This window comes from Mirounga angustirostris, unplaced genomic scaffold (genome assembly GCF_029215605.1).
Source record: "Mirounga angustirostris isolate CCGP_5_RB_7025 unplaced genomic scaffold, mMirAng1.0.hap1 SCAF_11, whole genome shotgun sequence".
In the NCBI taxonomy this organism is placed as follows: Eukaryota; Metazoa; Chordata; class Mammalia; order Carnivora; family Phocidae; genus Mirounga; species Mirounga angustirostris.
In genome coordinates this window covers 20,456,379-20,472,960 of record NW_026991719.1, presented here as the reverse complement: position 1 = coordinate 20,472,960, position 16,582 = coordinate 20,456,379, and the positions used below count along the sequence as shown (strand labels likewise).

At 43.6% G+C, this 16,582-nt stretch overlaps 1 protein-coding gene across 5 annotated transcripts in view; it reads left to right on the top strand.

Annotated features, from left to right (window-relative positions):
• Nucleotides 1-16,582, top strand: part of PCYT1B (phosphate cytidylyltransferase 1B, choline) — a 112,970-nt gene that overhangs the window by 16,920 nt on the left and 79,468 nt on the right. For 4 of the 5 annotated variants that reach the window (XM_064573890.1, XM_064573892.1, XM_064573891.1 and 1 more), the window contains exon 2: nucleotides 9,876-9,975. In XM_064573890.1, the coding sequence (XP_064429960.1) occupies nucleotides 9,876-9,975 (100 nt within the window). Of the gene's footprint in view, nucleotides 1-9,197; nucleotides 9,407-9,875; nucleotides 9,976-16,582 lie in introns of those variants that run through there. The other variant, XM_045876009.3, reaches the window with a different exon arrangement.

Genomic DNA, 16,582 nt, shown 5'->3' with positions numbered 1-16,582 from the left:
TCAAGGAGTGTTTGTTGGATGTTGGAAAAATGAATAGAAGGTAGATACTATGAAGACCATTTAAATTGTTTTTAAAAGCTCAGATGAGTTTTAAATGTTCCATATACCTGAGAATAATATCATTTAACAGTTTATAAATATAGTTCTTATTTTTTAAAGTACTCCTGTTTTCCTGTTAGACATGTTCTCTGACATTTGGAACACCTGATCCTGGATTAAATTTCCTGTATCTCTGAATTCCCAAGATAGGATATATTTCTTTAATTTTATTTTAAAAGTAGATAAATTGGGCGCCTGGGTGGCTCAGTTGGTTAAGCGACTGCCTTCGGCTCAGGTCATGATCCCGGAGTCCTGGGATCGAGTCCCGCATCAGGCTCCCTGCTCAGTGCAGAGCCTGCTTCTCCCTCTGACCCTCCCCCCTCTCATGTACTCTCTCTCTCTCATTCTCACTCTCTCAAATAAATCTTTAAAAAAAAAAGTAGATAAATTATATGAATGTGTTCTCATGTAAAAATAAAACAAAATAACAGACCTAAATGGAGTAAACAATGAAAACATCCTTTCATCTCTTCTCCCAATGTGGTCTTCTTCCCCAGAGGTAACCCCAGTTAATCTGTTGTGTATCCTTCTAGGCCAGGGCTGTCCAATAGAACTTTCTGTGATGGTAGGAATGTTCTATATCTGTGCTAATACAGTAGCAGCCACTAGCCACCTTTGGTTATTGAGTGCTTAAAATGTGGCTGGAGTGACTGAGAAACTGAGTTTTTAATTATATTTCATTAATTTCACGAAATATAATTTGAGTTTAAATAGGCACATGTGGCTAATGGCTACCCCATTGGGCAGTACAGTTCTAAACTCTTCCTCCACAGTTACCCATTTCTCTCTCTCTTTAACCATAAATGATATACCATATAACCTGTACACATATTACACATAGTGCTTTGTCACTAGGAAAAGTCCTAAAAATTTTCCTTGTCTGTGTGTATGTATCTTACTGTTTTTAATGGTGCTTATTACTTCATAATATGTGCCTGCCATACTTAGCTAGATGAAAAATAGATATTTCTTGGTGCGGAGCCATGTGCTAGGCGTCCTTTTTCTCCATTCCACTGGCATCTGTCAAAGCTTTGCGGCAGCTGCCTGATCTGAGATTCTGCATAATCACGGACACAGTCCAAGAATCTAGTGATTTACATATGTTGGGCCTAGGGTCAAGTATAAAATCTACTCTTTCTTCCCTTTCTTCAGAAGATGAACATATTCTGATCTCAAATAAAATCATGCCTTAAGAGTTATGTTCAGCAGCTGGTAAATACAAACCTAACAGAATGAGACTGAGGGCTGCGATTTTGTGATGTCTTTTTCTAATTCTGAATTTGCAGTTCTAAAGCTGGTGAGTCCTGAGGCAGAACGCCTGCTTCTTTCTGAAGTCCCGTTCCCATCTCTTTTGCAAATCCTGATGAAAATGCCGTCATGTTGCTGTAAAATTCTTTCCTACTGGAAGACGTTCTTGAGATGGTTATGACTTTATTAACTATGGGTAATTCACTTTTCAATTGATCACTGTGCTTCTAGCATGCCTCATCAACGTTTGCTAGTGAACATTTATTGAGCCTGGCAGCCATACTATTATGTATACTCTATCAGTCAAGGCCCTGCCGAGAGACAGACGGCTCACTCTAAATGGGAAATAGGAAAAACGGTTTAATAAAAGGGACTATTTACAAGGGTGTGGGCAGAGCTTCAGGAAACCTCAAGAGATGGTAGGCACCCTGGGCCTGGAAATGTTAGGGGTTGTCACTCCTAGGCATGAAGGGGTCGGGGAGACGGTGGTTACTAGAACTTTGCAGAGCCCTCTATATAAAGAGGGGCCTCTCAATGGAAACTGTGGATTTTGGTGAGAGGACAGAAATAACCTACTGCTTCCTAGTAGGGAAGAAGCCAAGGGGAAAGATAGCCTGAGCTCACTCTTGCCCTGCCCTCTGGTGTTTTGCGTACTTCTAATGGACCCCACCCAACGTGAAACAGAAAGGCAGTGGAGCCCATTAGGGCAGTCCATACAGGAAGCCATACAGAGGAGAGTAGAGAAGGGTCCGGAAGAGAGTGGATTCTGGAGAAATAGAAGGAAGATATTACTCATACATTCATCATTTCATTTACTCCTTACAACAGCTTCATGAGGTAGATCATTTAATTATCTCCCTTTTATAGGTGAAGATACTGAAGGTTAGAGAGGTTAAGGAGCAGCAATTTTTAAAAAAGATTTATTTATTTATTTGAGAGAAAGTGGAAGTAAGAGCGCATGAGCAGGGGGGTGGGGGACAGAGAGAGAGGGAGAAGGAGAGAAGCAGACTCCCTGCTGAGGGCGGAGTGGGGGGAGGGGGACTCAATCCCACCACCCTGAGATCATGACCTGAGCTGACATCAAGAGTGGGCTGCTTAACATACTGAGCCCCAGGACCAGCAGTTTTTTAAAGATCATATTTAAAAAATCAAATGGATATTAAATAATGGAGCTAAGATTTGAACTCAGGCCTGTATGAGTGGATTGTCCTATTGCAGTTAAGAAGAGCTTAGCATAGGGGATGTCTGTGTGGCTCAGTTGGTTAAGCGTCTGCCATTGTATATATGGACCACATCTTCTTTATCCATTCATCTGTTGAAGGGCATCTCGGCTCTTTCCACAGTTTGGCTATTGCGGACATTGCTGCTATGAACATTGGGGTGCATATGGCCCTTCTTTTCACTACATCTGTGTCTTTGGGGTAAATACCCAGGAGTGCAATTGCCGGGTCATAGGGTAGCTCTATTTTTAATTTTTTGAGGAACCTCCACACTGTTTTCCAAAGTGGCTGTACCAACTTGCATTCCCACCAACAGTGTAAGAGGGTTCCCCTTTCTCCACAACCTCTCCAACATTTGTTGTTTCTTTCCCTGTCCATTTTTGCCATTCTAACTGGTATAAGGTGGTATCTCAGTGTGGTTTTGATTTGGATTTCCCTGATGGCTAATGATGATGAACATTTTTTCATGTGTCTGTTAGCCATTTGTAGGTCTTCTTCAGAGAAGTGTCTTTTCATATCTTCTGCCCACTTTTTGACTTGATTATTTGTTTTTTGGGCGTTGAGTTTGAGAAGTTCTTTATAGATCTTAGATACCAGCCCTTTATCTGTAGTGTCATTTGCAAATATCTTCTCCCATTCTGTGGGTTGCCTCTTTGTTTTGTTGACTGTTTCCTTTGTTGTGCAGAAGCTTTTTATCTTGATGAAGTCCCAAAAGTTCATTTCTGCTTTTGTTTCACTAGCTTTTGGAGATGTATCTTGAAAGAAGTTGCTGTGGGCGATGTCAAAGATGTTACTGCCTATGTTCTCCTCTAGGATTTTGATAGATTCCTGTCTCACATTGAGGTCTTTCATCCACTTTGAGTTTATCTTTGTGAATGGTGTTAGAGAATGGTTCAGTTTCATTCTTCTGCATGTGGCTGTCCAATTTTCCCAGCACCATTTATTGAAAAGACTGTCTTTTTTCCATTGCTTGTTTTTTCCTGCTTTGTCAAAGATTATTTGACCATAGAGTTGAGGGTCCATATCTGGGTTCTTTATTCTGTTCCATTGGTCTATATGTCTGTTTTTGTGCCAGTACCATGCTGTCTTGGTGATCACAGCTTTGTAATATAGCTTGAAATTGGGCAACGTGATGCCCCCAGCTTTTTCTTTTTCAACATTTCCTTGGCGATTCGGGGTCTTTTCTGATTCCATACAAATTTTAGGATTGTTTGTTCCAGCACTTTGAAAAATGTCATTGGAATTTTTATCGGGATGGCATTGAAGGTATAGATTGCTCTGGGTAGCATAGACATTTTAACAATGTTTATTCTTCCGATCCATGAGCATGGAATATTTTTCCATCTTTTTGTGTCTTCTTCCATTTCTTTCATGAGTGTTTTGTAGTTCCTAGAGTATAGATCCTTTACCTCTTTGGTTAGGTTTATTCCGAGGTATCTTATGGTTTTTGGTGCTATTGTAAATGGAATCGTTTCTCTAATTTCTCTTTCTACAGTTGCGTTGTTAGTGTATAAGAAAGCAACTGATTTCTGTGCATTGATTTTGCATCCTGCCACATTACTGAATTGCTGTATGAGTTCTAGTAATTTGGGGGTGGAGTCTTTTGGGTTTTCCACGTAAAGTATCATGTCGTCTGCGAAAAGAGAGAGTTTGACTTCTTCTTTGCCAATTTGAATACCTTTTATTTCTTTTTATTGTCTGATTGCTGTTGCTAGGACTTCTAGTACTATGTTGAACAATAGTGGCGAGAGTGGGCATCCTTGATGTGTTCCTGATCTTAAGGGAAAGGCTCTCAGCTTTTCCCCATTGAGGATGATATTCGCTGTGGGTTTTTCATAGATGGATTTTACGAATTTGAGGAATGTTCCCTCTATCCCTATACTCTGAAGAGTTTTAATCAGGAAAGGATGTATTTTGTCAAATGCTTTTTCTGCATCAATTGAGAGCACCATATGGTTCTTCTCCCTCCTCTTATTAATAGCTTTCTTTAAAAAAAATTATTTATTTATTTTAAGCAATCTCTACACCCAGTATTGGGCTTGAACTCATGACCCCAAGATCAAGAGTTGCTTGCTCTTCTGGCTGAGCCAGCCAGGTGCCCCATGTAATGTCTAATAGCTTTTAAATAAATATTTGACAATGTCTAATTGAACACATTCTGCAAATGAAATGCCCAACATCTAAAGTCTTTGCCTTTAAAAAGCATGGCTGGAGTGCCTGGGTGGCTTAATTGGTTAAGTGGCGGACTCTTGATTTCAGCTCAGGTCATGATCTTAGGGTCCTGGGACCATGCCCTGCATCAGGCTCTGTGCTCAGTGGGGAGTCTGCTTGAGATTCTCTCTCTTCCTCTGCCCCTCCCCCTACTCCCCCTCACTCACTCACTCACTCTCTCTCTCTCTCAAATAAATAAATCTTTAAAAAAAAAAAGCATGATGGGAATATGGCTTTGGTATGATACACTACAGTTGACATTACCAGAACCTATATGATAAATAGGCAACATACTCACATGCAGTGACTGGGTGTCCTGAAACCCTAAGTCAGGTAGAAAGAAGTTTAATTGCAGTAGAGCTCCAAGTCTGTGGTCTAGCAAGGTCCTTGCACATATGAGGTTCAGGGCAGGGGGCCAGGGCTTCTTAACCCTTTAAAATCCTTTGTCTTTGCTGCTAAACATAAAAATTTCATGTGACTCCCCAACCCTGAATTTAGAATATGGCTACATGGGTGGGGGCATAGTCTAGCCTCTAATGATCTCTACCAGTTCAGAGGCTTAATTTCTATGATTTGGATGTTAAAAAGGTAGGGTTTTTTTCCGGGTATGAAATTACTGAAAATTGAATATGCCTTTTCAAACTCCTACCTCCTCCCATTCTAAAAAGGCCACCCTTCACCTTTGAGGATTGCTGTCCCAGAGCTAATTCTGTTCCTTCTTTTCTTATTTTTCTTGTACTTATGCACCCTCCAAACATCTAGCATCGTATGAAATACATAGCAGATGCTAGGAAACATTCAACAATGTGATCTGGCTGATGTGGGGTCTAAGCTGTGGCTGGCCAGTAATGGTATGTCAGTCATCTGACTTACTACACCACATCTGGGTGAAACATATGGTCCCGTCCTTTGGTTTTTTCAATTAATCGTTTGCACCCCCCTTCTCTAATTACCAGAAGTCCATTGTCTCCTTTGTGAGGCCCCTGTCCTAATTGTCTAAGAATCCTGTGAGTTTCCTCAGTTCAAAGGGAGCCAGAAAGGTAACTGAGTCTGAGGGATGTAACACTGATGTTACTTCGTGCTGCCATTTGGTGTGTCTGTTGAAGACAGGTTCTGTAGAGTCCAGTGGAGACAGCATCTATCTCAGAGTTGGAAAAGCCAATGAGCTAATACATTTAAAGTGCTTAGTGTGTAGATGGTTGCATGGCACTATATAGGCACTCAAAGATTTAGCTATTATGTTACATTATTGAGCCTCAGTTTTATGTCTTACTTAGGGCTTAGACCCAAAGGATCCCTGGAACCATCCCAGGTCTGGCAAATGGTAAGGAAGAGATGGGGGCCTGGGTCCTCAGCAGGCTGGTATAGATAGGTAGGTAGGTAGGTAGGTAGATTTATATATAGCTTGGAGTCCAGGTTGGACCAGTCCCTGCCTCTCCCTGGAGCCTCTGGTTATCTTACTCTTATTTTCCTACAGTTGGTTTGCCCCTTGTAGGTGGAGGAGACAGCCTCCGAGTAGCTTCAGATTCCTTGTAAATCAAATGATTTGTTCTGGCTCAGAGAAGGAATTCTGGGGTGTTTGGACTGAAAAAACGTTGGCTGAAGTCACAGGGCTGGTTGTTGGTGGCTGGGCCTTAACCAAGGTCTTCCTGAATATAGAACTTGACTCTCAACTGAGGGGGTAATCTGCCTCATTTTGGAAGGCAATGTTCTGGCAATGTTCACAACAAGTCTATGGCTCATTAATAATATTTGCATTCTCGCCATTCCAAGCACACTGCCTTGTACATACCAAGAAATAGCCCTTCTCCATGTCAGCTGCTGTTAAATATGATCACATGCTCACAAGGACATACGTGTACACATGCACACATAGCTCATTTATGAACTCTGTGTACCTTCAGTCTCTTTGCTTCTTTCTTTTTCCTACTTCTGGGCCACAATAATTAAGAAAAAATACAGAGTGCATATAAACCTTTTTCTTTACCTTTGAGTAACTATCGTTACTTTACAACTTTCTCTGTCTCTGCTTTACTTACCAGATTTCACACCCTCTAGAATACACCTTTCTTGGAAAATGGCAACACCTTATCTTTTCAATAAACTTTGCACCTAGCACATAAAAGATCTCCAACTAGTAATTTATTTTAGATCATGTGAAAAAGATTCACTGTCCATGTATATTAAAGGTTAATGAATCATTAATCAAAGCTAACCCCATTTGCCAATCCATTTGCCTATTTAGGTTGTGTCCTAAAAGTTCACTCATGAGTCAGTTTGCTTTGTTTCTAGGGGAAACTACATTATCTATTATTATAATATATAGTATTATATATTATGATATATAATAATAAATACTAACATAAATAATAATTGCCACAATTGATTATCAGGTACTTTATACATGTTATTTCTTTGTTTTACAACAACCCTGTGATATAGGTACCCATTTTACAGATGAAATTCAACTTCAACTAAGGAACATCTATCCATCCATTCATCCATTTATTTATTTATTTATACAGATTTATTTATTTATTTTTTGGTGGGGAGGGCAGAGGAAGAGGGAGAGAGAATCCCAAGCAGACTCCCCGCTAAGTGGGAAGCCCAATGTGGGGCTCAATCTCACAACCCTGAGATTATGACCTGAGCTGAAATTAAGAGTCGGATACTCAATGGACTGAGCCACCCAGGTGCCCCTTATTTTTTTTTAAGATTTATTAATCTATTTGAGAGAGAGAGAGAGAGAGAATGAGAGAATGTGAGTTGGGGCAGAGGGAGAGAATCTCCAAGCAGACTCCCTGCTAAGAAGGGAACCTGAGGTGGGGCTCGATCCCATGACCCATGAGATCATGACTTGAGCCAAAATCAAGAGCCGACCACCCAGCCTACTGAGCCACCCAGGCGCCCCTTTTAAAATTATACAAAGTCAAACACATTTCTTGTCCTGAAGACAGCATGTGCTAAAGGGGCAAAGACAGGCCACCCATGGCCTCCCTCGCCATTCCTTGTCCCTTTACCAGCCACAGCCTTTGGGCCCCAGGTGGGTGTCTGATTCGATACCAGCCTATTCTGGTTGTGGCCTGCTTTGAAAAGATGAGCTCCGCCAGTCTGATTCTCCCTTAGGAATTTGAATGGGGAAACATGGGAAGAAGCAGTAAGTTGGCTGGAGCTGGGGCAGAAAGACTGAGAAGTTGATGAGTGAGTGTTAGGAAGGGAGGCCAATTGTCACATGTGAGCTGCTGGGTATAGGGGAGTAGAGGCCCGCAGAGACTTGAGTGTAGTGGATGGGTATAGGGTAAATGGGAGTGGGACAGAGAGAGTCATGTGCAGAAAGCAGCCAGGTGCTCCGCACGCTGGAGCCAGACTCTGCACCTTTCCTACTCGCCCCCACCCCCACAGTTTCTATGCTGGGAGAGACTTAAAATAATCCTTCATCTCTTGAGCTTCATGTCTTGAAGGACAGTTGGTTCTTTTCGGCCCTTCTGACCGAAATTAGAACACACAGCCCGTAAATACTGGTAAGGGGATTTGAACCGCAGTCTGTGGGAACAGTCTCTGTTCCTCTCACTGCACCCCTTGGCTACATTACAAATGCTGCTCTGGCCCACCGTGGCCCATGAGGTCACCTTACTGGATCTGAAAAAGAACCAACAACGGACCCGTTTCCTGAACCCATGTCCCCAGTCTTGGTTTACTCTTGGAGCCCTGAACAGGAAGGTGGGGGTTAAGAAAGTCGTAGGCAACGGGAAAGTCTCCAAACAAGTCTGGGGCAGGACTCCAGCTTCCAGGGCGGAAGGTACTACAGTGGGCAGGGGGGTGGGGGTGGGGCAAGGACGGCTTCTTGGCAGTGCAGAAGGGCCCCTGGCTCTTCCACGACTGGAACTGCTCTTCCCCCTACTTGCTAGCTCCAGTTCTAAGACCGCGCCTGACATACAGTCGAATGAGTGAATGAATGATTGATGAATGAGTGAGTGACTAAATGACTGGCAGAAGTGGGTCATGGCCCCTCTTCAAACGTGTGCATCATTCTTCAGTCGTCTTCCCCAGTTAAGGAACACCTGTGTCTGTGTCTGAGCAACAATTCACGCAGCACTAGGAGTACTGTGGACAGTGACTAGTCACCTTCAGCTTTCACAGTACCAGAGCTGATGGAGTGATGCCCACGATAATGCCAGAGTTCCGAGACGACACATGGACAACCCTGGACTGCACTTGCCCTGTTTACAAAAACACGGCTCCCTTTGTCTTCCTCTGGAGAGAGTGAGGTTTTCATTTTAAGAGGCTGACTAAAGGCTGCGGAGCCACTTCCTGGGCAGGCTTCCAAGTGACTACATCTCTCTCCCAGCGCTCCCCAGAGCCCCAGCCCAGGCTGCCTGGGGCGGGGCCTCCAGCTGGCCGTGGCCGTGGCCGTGGCCGTGGCGGTTGGAGCTACCGCAGGAGCATTTATCTGCAGCCCGCCAGAAAGGCTGGGCCCTTAGGTCCTCCCGGGGCACGGATAATGGCTTTGGCCCTTGCGCTGAAGTGACGTCCGAGTTTGTGATTGGCCAGGCTGGTGTGTGTGAAAGGTGATGTCTGCCACACTTCTGAGTATGGCATTTCTTCCCGCCGAGTACCCCGGGCTGTGGGTAAGTCTAAAGCTTTGCGGTCTGCCCTGGGTGGTTGTGAAATGTTCAAAGCCGAGCACTGTGACTTTCCAAGGGCATGACTTAGCATATTTTGTGATCCTGCGGGGCCTCAGTTGCCTTTTCTGTGAAATAGAGATGGTATTCTCCTATGTTATGGAAGGATAGGAGAATGTAGCCATCCTAGGCTGTTGCAGGACCAAGAAGAGAGAACCTATCGAGAGTACCTCCTCTGGTACCTGGCATATAGTAGAGAGTGCGGCACTCTCATGATTTCTGAGCATCAGTCAAAAAAAAAAAAAAAAAGGGTTTCAGTGACAAAGTTCCTGTTTTTATCTCTAATGGTGTAATATTTCTCTGAAAGACTCAGTGGCTATATTCTGCTTCTGCACCAAAGAAACAAGGCTTCAGGGGAAGATAGGCCAAAGGAAAGTTTGTCAGACTATATTCCCTTTCTCTTTTTCCCTTCTAGACCCTGACTGCACCTGCCCCGTTTGCCGATGAAACCAGCTGCCAGTGCCAAGCACCCCATGAAAAATTGACCATTGCTCAGGCCCGCTTAGGAACTCCAGGTGAGGCTGTACTTCTTGTTCTCTGCGTGGGCCCCGTCCTGACCTCTAAAGTAGCAGAGGGGCACCTGGGTGGCTCAGTCGGTTGAGCGTCTGCCTTCGGCTCAGGTCGTGATCCCAGGGTTCTGGGATCGAGTCCCACGTCGGGCTCCCTGCTCGGTGAGGAGTCTGCTTCTCCCTCTCCCACTCCCCCTGCTTGTGTTCCTTCTCTATGTCTCTCTCTGTCAAATAAATAAATAAAATCTTAAAAAATAAATAAAGTAGCGGAGTAGGCCCATCATTACTTGAGCACTTTCAATCGGAGAGTTGAATTTAGAGATTTACAGCACAGTGCAAGAAGGATAAACACCTACACTGACAAACTGGACCAACCAAAGTAAGCAGGTAAAAGATAGAGCAGGAAATGGAACCCCAGCCCTGCCATCTCCTAGCTCTACAACTTTGTGCAAGTCAGGAGAACGATCTGAATCTGTTTCTTTTTGTGTCAGTACGAACATTGATACCTGCCTGCTTCACAAGGTTTCAGGGGTGACAAGATTTGGTTCAAAACACCAAAGCAGTTTTTAAACTGCCTAGTTTTTAAACAAGCCTAGGCTATTATAATTATTATCATTTTTAATGCCTTTTAAAAACGTTTCTCCGCTGCGGCACCTGGGTGGCTGAGTTGGTTAAGCGACTGCCTTTGGCTCAGGTCATGATCCTGGAGTCCCGGGATCGGGTCCCGCATCAGGCTCCCTGCTCAGTGGGGAGTCTGCTCCCCTCTCTGACCCTCCCCCCTCTCATGTGCTCTCTCTCCCTCTCTCTCATTCTCGCTCTCTCAAATAAATAAATAAAACCTTTAAAAACAAACAAACAAACAAAAACGTTTCTCTGAGGGTGCCTTAAATAGCCTGGGCTCTACGCTAGACGTTTGTTGATTCATTAACTCCTTTATACCAGAGATGCCTAGAGATTGAAAAAGACTTAAGAAGGACCATCCCAAGAGCTCGGGCATACCTTGTTTCGTTGCACTTTGCTTGAGTGTGCTTCGCAGATGCTGCGGGGTTTTTTTGTTTTGTTTTGTTTGTTTGTTTGTTTTTACAGATTGAAGGTTTGTGGTAACCCTGTGTCGGACAAGTCAGCGGGCGCTATTTTTCCAACAGTATTCGCTCATTTTGTGTCTCTGTCACACTTTGGTCATTCTTACAAGAGTTCAAACTTTTTCATTATTCGATTCATTAGGGTGATCTGTGATAAGTGATTATGACTTGCTGAAACCTCAGATGACAGCATTTTTTACTATCAGGTGTTATTTTTAATTAAGGCACATACATAGAGGGTTTTTTTTAGATATAATGCTATTGCATGCTTAATATACTACAGTATAGTGTAAACATAACTTTTTTTTTAAGTAATCTCTACACCCATCTCGGGACTTGAACTTACACCCCTGAGATCAAGAGTCACACGCTCTACCAATTGAGCCAGTCAGGTGCCCCTAAACATAACTTTTACATGCACTGGGAAACCAAAAAATTCACTTGACTAGTTTTATCGTGGTATTTGCTTTATTGCAGAGGTCTGAAAATGAACCTGCAATATCTCCAAGGTACACCTCTAATTAAAGAGACAACCCAATATGAAATAAAACCCCCAAATAATATGCATGTATGTGCTTAGGGGTTCAACCTCGCAACACAGATAACTGTAAGTTTTAAGAAGAGCAGATTCATTGGGCCTGGAACAGTCAGGAAAGACCTTGTAGCCAACCTGAGCTGCTTGTTTTGGGAGAAGTGAGATTGGGACTAGGTGGGCAGTCAACAGAAGGGTGTCCCAGGCCAATGGAAGCGGAAGAGTGAAGGCACAGAGATAGCTGTGTAGGAGTCAATGAGGGACATTCCAGGTGATGCGGCTGGAGTGAAAACTAAGACTAGTTGAGCAGCTGAGCTTTGAGACGCTGAAGATGGCATGACTTGGTTTCCACTCACCATGGCAAAAAGCAAACATCCCTGGCTTAAGAGAATCCGTGGGACAAAGGACAATTTGCTTAATAGTAATAGGTATTTATTAAGTGCTTACTATTGCTAAGTTCTTTAGATGTACCATGTCCTTTCACTCTACCACTCTGTGGTTAGTACTTTATTTCCCAGAGGAGAGAATGAAGGCTTTCGAGAAGCCATGAATCTCGCAAGGTAAGTGAGTGAGCCGCTGCCAGGGGTCCTCACACTGGAGGTGCATCAGAATCACCTGGAGGGCTCATCAAACTAGATGGCTGGGCCTCACCCCCAGAGTTTCTGATTCAGTCCAAATGGGGTGGGGCCTAATCATCTGCCTCTCAGCACCCCAGGCGCTGCTGCTGTAGGGGACCCACTTGAGCCCCACGAGTGGGTGGTCAACCTGGGGTTTGACATCAAAGCCATTTTGTTCACGCTTGGGCTCTCGATCATGACTCTCTGTTTCCTTTTGAAGAATATCTTCAAGGGAGTGAGGTGAGGAAGCGAGGGTGGGCAAAGTTAATAATCAGCTTTGAGAAAGGCAAGAAGAGGCTTGGGGAAGTAGCTCTTAGCCGCTAAACCGGTCGTTCCCACACTTAAGTGTGCAACAAATCACCTGGTGCCTTGTTAAAGAAGCAGATATCCTGGGGCACCTGGGTGGCTCAGTCGGTCAAGCGTCTGCCTTCGGCTCAGGTCATGATCCCAGCGTCCTGGGATCGGGCCCCGTGTCGGGCTCCCTGCTCGGCGGGGCATCTGCTTCTCCCTCTCCCTCTCCCTCTGCCCACGCCCCCCGCCCCACTGATGCTCGCTCACTTGCTCTCTCAAATAAATAAATAAAACATCTTTAAAAAAAAAGAAAAGCAGATTTCCTGCTCTCTCTCCCTTACCCCTGAATCTGGGATGGGGCCCAAGCATCTGTGTTTTGAACTAATAGCCAGGTGATTGTGAACTTGGTGGTTTACAGACCATACACTGAGAAATGTTGACCCCAGCAATAAATCCAAAAGCCACAATGGAATTCCAGGTGATTATGAAAGAACTAATTTAACCTAAAGTGAAAGACTGAGCTTCAGGCCACCGAAGAAGAGGCCCCTACTTTGCCTGGGAAAGGGAGGTAGAACTTCCCGTACATCTGCTACGTGCTGCGTGCTGTACTCTATCTCGTTTGGTCTTTGCGTCTGGTCTCTTACCCATCTGACAGCAAAAACTGTGAGATGGGTAATCTTGTGTCCTTTCTTGAGGACTTGGAGAATGGAAAAGTAACTTGTCAAATGTCCTAGCTGACTGGGTGGAGCTAGGATTTGCCCCCAAGTCCCTTTTACCTCAAATCTCTGCACGGGCCATAGCTGACCGCAGAGCTCAGTGAGAACACAGGCTTTGAACTGGAGGGTGGCAGGTGAACGAGACAGACAAGACAGACAGACAGTGGCTGTGATCTTCCAGCGGCAGGGGTGTCTGCCTCGCTCACTGCTGTTTCACCAGCACCTAGAGACCTTCTTGTCAAATCCTGTGTGCTCAGTAAATACTTCGTGAGTGACTGAGTGAATGAATGGAAGTTTGGGACAAGAGGAGGAGCTTGCCCTCTGGAATAAAATCAGAGAGTTGGGTGTGATGCTCTGAGCTGGCGTCAAGCTGATGGGGTTAGATTGGGCACTGGTATGTTGTCTGACCACCAAGCGGTTTAAACGCCAAGAACCAAGTTAGAATAAGATGGTGGTACGTTTTGAAACAGCTGTGTCGTGGGCTCTGTGGAACATGGGTCTCTGCAGGAGTGAGATGAAGCACAGGTGAACTCTTCGCACTAGAAGAGAAAGTCGCCTGTTGTCTCAGGTGATGGCCCTGGGAAGTTATCCAAGAGAGTTTGTGATGTTGATGGGCACCTGGCTGGCAGAGGGGGGGAGGGCCCCATTTTTGTTAGAAACTCCTTTGTTTAGAATGTCTAAATAAGGGACTTATTAAATGGAATGGCATGGAAGCTCAACCATCTTGTCCATATTAAAATGTGACAAGATGTCAGTTCTTTGATTAGTAGAAGGCACGTGATAGTCTTAGACCACACTCTGATAACCATTGTTTTATTACAGTAGTGGTCCTCTTTGCTGCTTCGAATCCTCTGCCTTGTTCAAGTAGCCATCACCTGCCAGGTGCGTGATGGAGCAGATCTGGGGTGGGGGTGGGGCTGGGGATGGTGCATCCCTTAACGAGTTCCCTGCTGATGCTGCCTGTCCTGGGACCTCACTGCCAGAACCACTGACGAAGAGTAACTGTTGGTAATGGTTGGAGGGAATGACAGGGAGATTATCCAAATATAATTGTTGGGGCATTGTGCTGTTAGTAGAAAACAAGAAAAACATCATTGCTTTTTTGGAACGTTTGGTAATTTTCAAGACTACTAAGCAATTACCTTTTTGTGGTGCTGTCTTGAGCATTCCATCAAAAAGACAAACAGACCCACATTTGGGGTTTATAATGTACTTCAAGATTATAGTTATAAGTGAAGTCTTTATCTCCTTCACTGGCCCTATTTTATGACTTAGTACAATTGCCTACAATATGTTGCACAATTGTCAGTCTGCCCAAAGAGGGGCTGGCATATAAATTCTAAAAGAGGTAATGACAAACTCTGCTCATCGCTCTTAGCTCCTGTATGTTCTCTGAGCCACAAGAGAAGGAACACAGTAGAACAATTGGATTGGCACCTTTGGTCTGAGCTCAATTAGTCCAGCTGTGGAACTATGAACCTGCAAGGTTTCATATCTATCAGAGACCGAGAATCACTCCTCTGTCTTCAGATAAAGGAGAAGTCCAAGTGATTGTTTCATAGGTCCCTTTTCATCACAGCTGCCTTTTATCTTAAAAGGAAATTCAGTTCTAATTGCCTGTTTTCTTTCTCAAAGGGGGATTTGTGTTGTTCCATTTCCACGGTGCGTAGAGTATGCCAAATTCATTTTTTCAAGAACTACCTCAATGAATTTTGCCTTGTTTGTGTGCACCTGTCTAATTTTCCTTAAATATACCCTTTTTTGAAAAGAGTTATTTATTTTAGAGAGAGCAAGTGAGAGAGCACGAGCAGGAGGGGCAGAGGGAGAAAGAATCCAAGCACACTTGGCACTGAGCGCGGAGCCTGACACGGGGCTCGATCCCACGCCACAACCCTGAGATCAGGACCTGAGCCGAAACCAAGAGTCAGATGCTTAACCAACTGTGCCACCCAGGCGCCCCTAAATATACTTTTTTAAAATTTCAATTTAAGTATTTAAAAAGTTAACACCAATCACTATCAGTAAAAGCTGGCTATAAGTAGAAGGAAATTATCAAGTTTATATAAAGCTATTGTAAACTTGATAAAATATGTAACGATTAGATTTTTAAAGGCTAATTTTTGTGCCACCATTTTTGTACATCAATTGTACACAAAAACAATACTAGTGACTGTAATTAGTGGGTGTTTAGTACTAATCCCGCTCTTTTTAAAAAGAATTCATATTGGAATGTAGTTTTCTAGAAGGCGCCATGAGTTAGAAGAAAGGGCAGTGAAGTTTGGCTCGTACATTTCGTCACAGCTTCGTTGTACGATATTGGGTAAGCTGCTTAACTAGGCTGAGCTTCCATTGCCCCTCTATGAAATAAGGATAGTAAGTCCATTCTCTCCCACACACATTAGAATTGATGCAAAGATTGAGTGAAAGATAGGTGCTTGGTAAATCATATGGACTTTTAAAGCACTGTTTAAATGTAGGTTAAAAGCCATAATCAAAAATGAATAGTCACCCATTTGTTGTTGCCTGAGTCTGAAGGAATACCAAGAAAAGCCATAACGCAACCCACAAAAATGTGAGTTCAGGTATAATGCAGTTGGTGATTGCCTTCTGTCTGGCCATATAGTAGGTGGATGTTCAACTTTTTCTAACTGCCCAACTGCTTTGCAGTGTGATCGTACCATTTTACATTCCCACTGGCATTGTTCAAGAGTTCCAGTTGCTCTCTACCCTCGCCAAGAATTGGTAGGGTCAATATATTTTTAAATTCTTAGCTGCTCTAAGGGTATGAAGTAGTCTATTATTCTAGCTTTAATTTCTATTTCCCTGATAACTAATGATATTAAAGATCTTTTCATGAGCTTATTTGCCATTCATATATTTATTTTCTTTGGTGAAGTGTCTGTTCAAATTTCTTGCCCTTTTTTAAAATGAGGTATTGATTTTTGACAGTTCTTTTGTATTCTAGATACAAGGCTTAGATCAAATATATATTTTGCAAATATTTTCTCCCTGTCTGACTTGCCTTTGTATTTTTGTAAAAATGTCTTTTGAAGATGTGAGTTTGAAGTAAGGTCCAATTTATTTTTATTATTTTTTGGCTTTATAATGTGTCCTTTTGGGGCCTATTCAAGAAATTTTTTAAAAGATTTATTTGAGAGAGAGAGAGCTAGAGAGTGAGCATGAGTGGGGGGCGGGAAGAGCAGAGGGAGAGGGAGAAGCAGACTCCCCGCTGAGCAGGGAGCCTGACATGACAAGGGGCTCGATCCCAGGACCCTGAGGTTATGACCCGAGCTGAAGTCAGAGGCTTAACAGACTGAGCCACCCAGGTGCCCCCTATTCAAGAAATTTTTGCCAAACCCACAGTCACTAAGATTC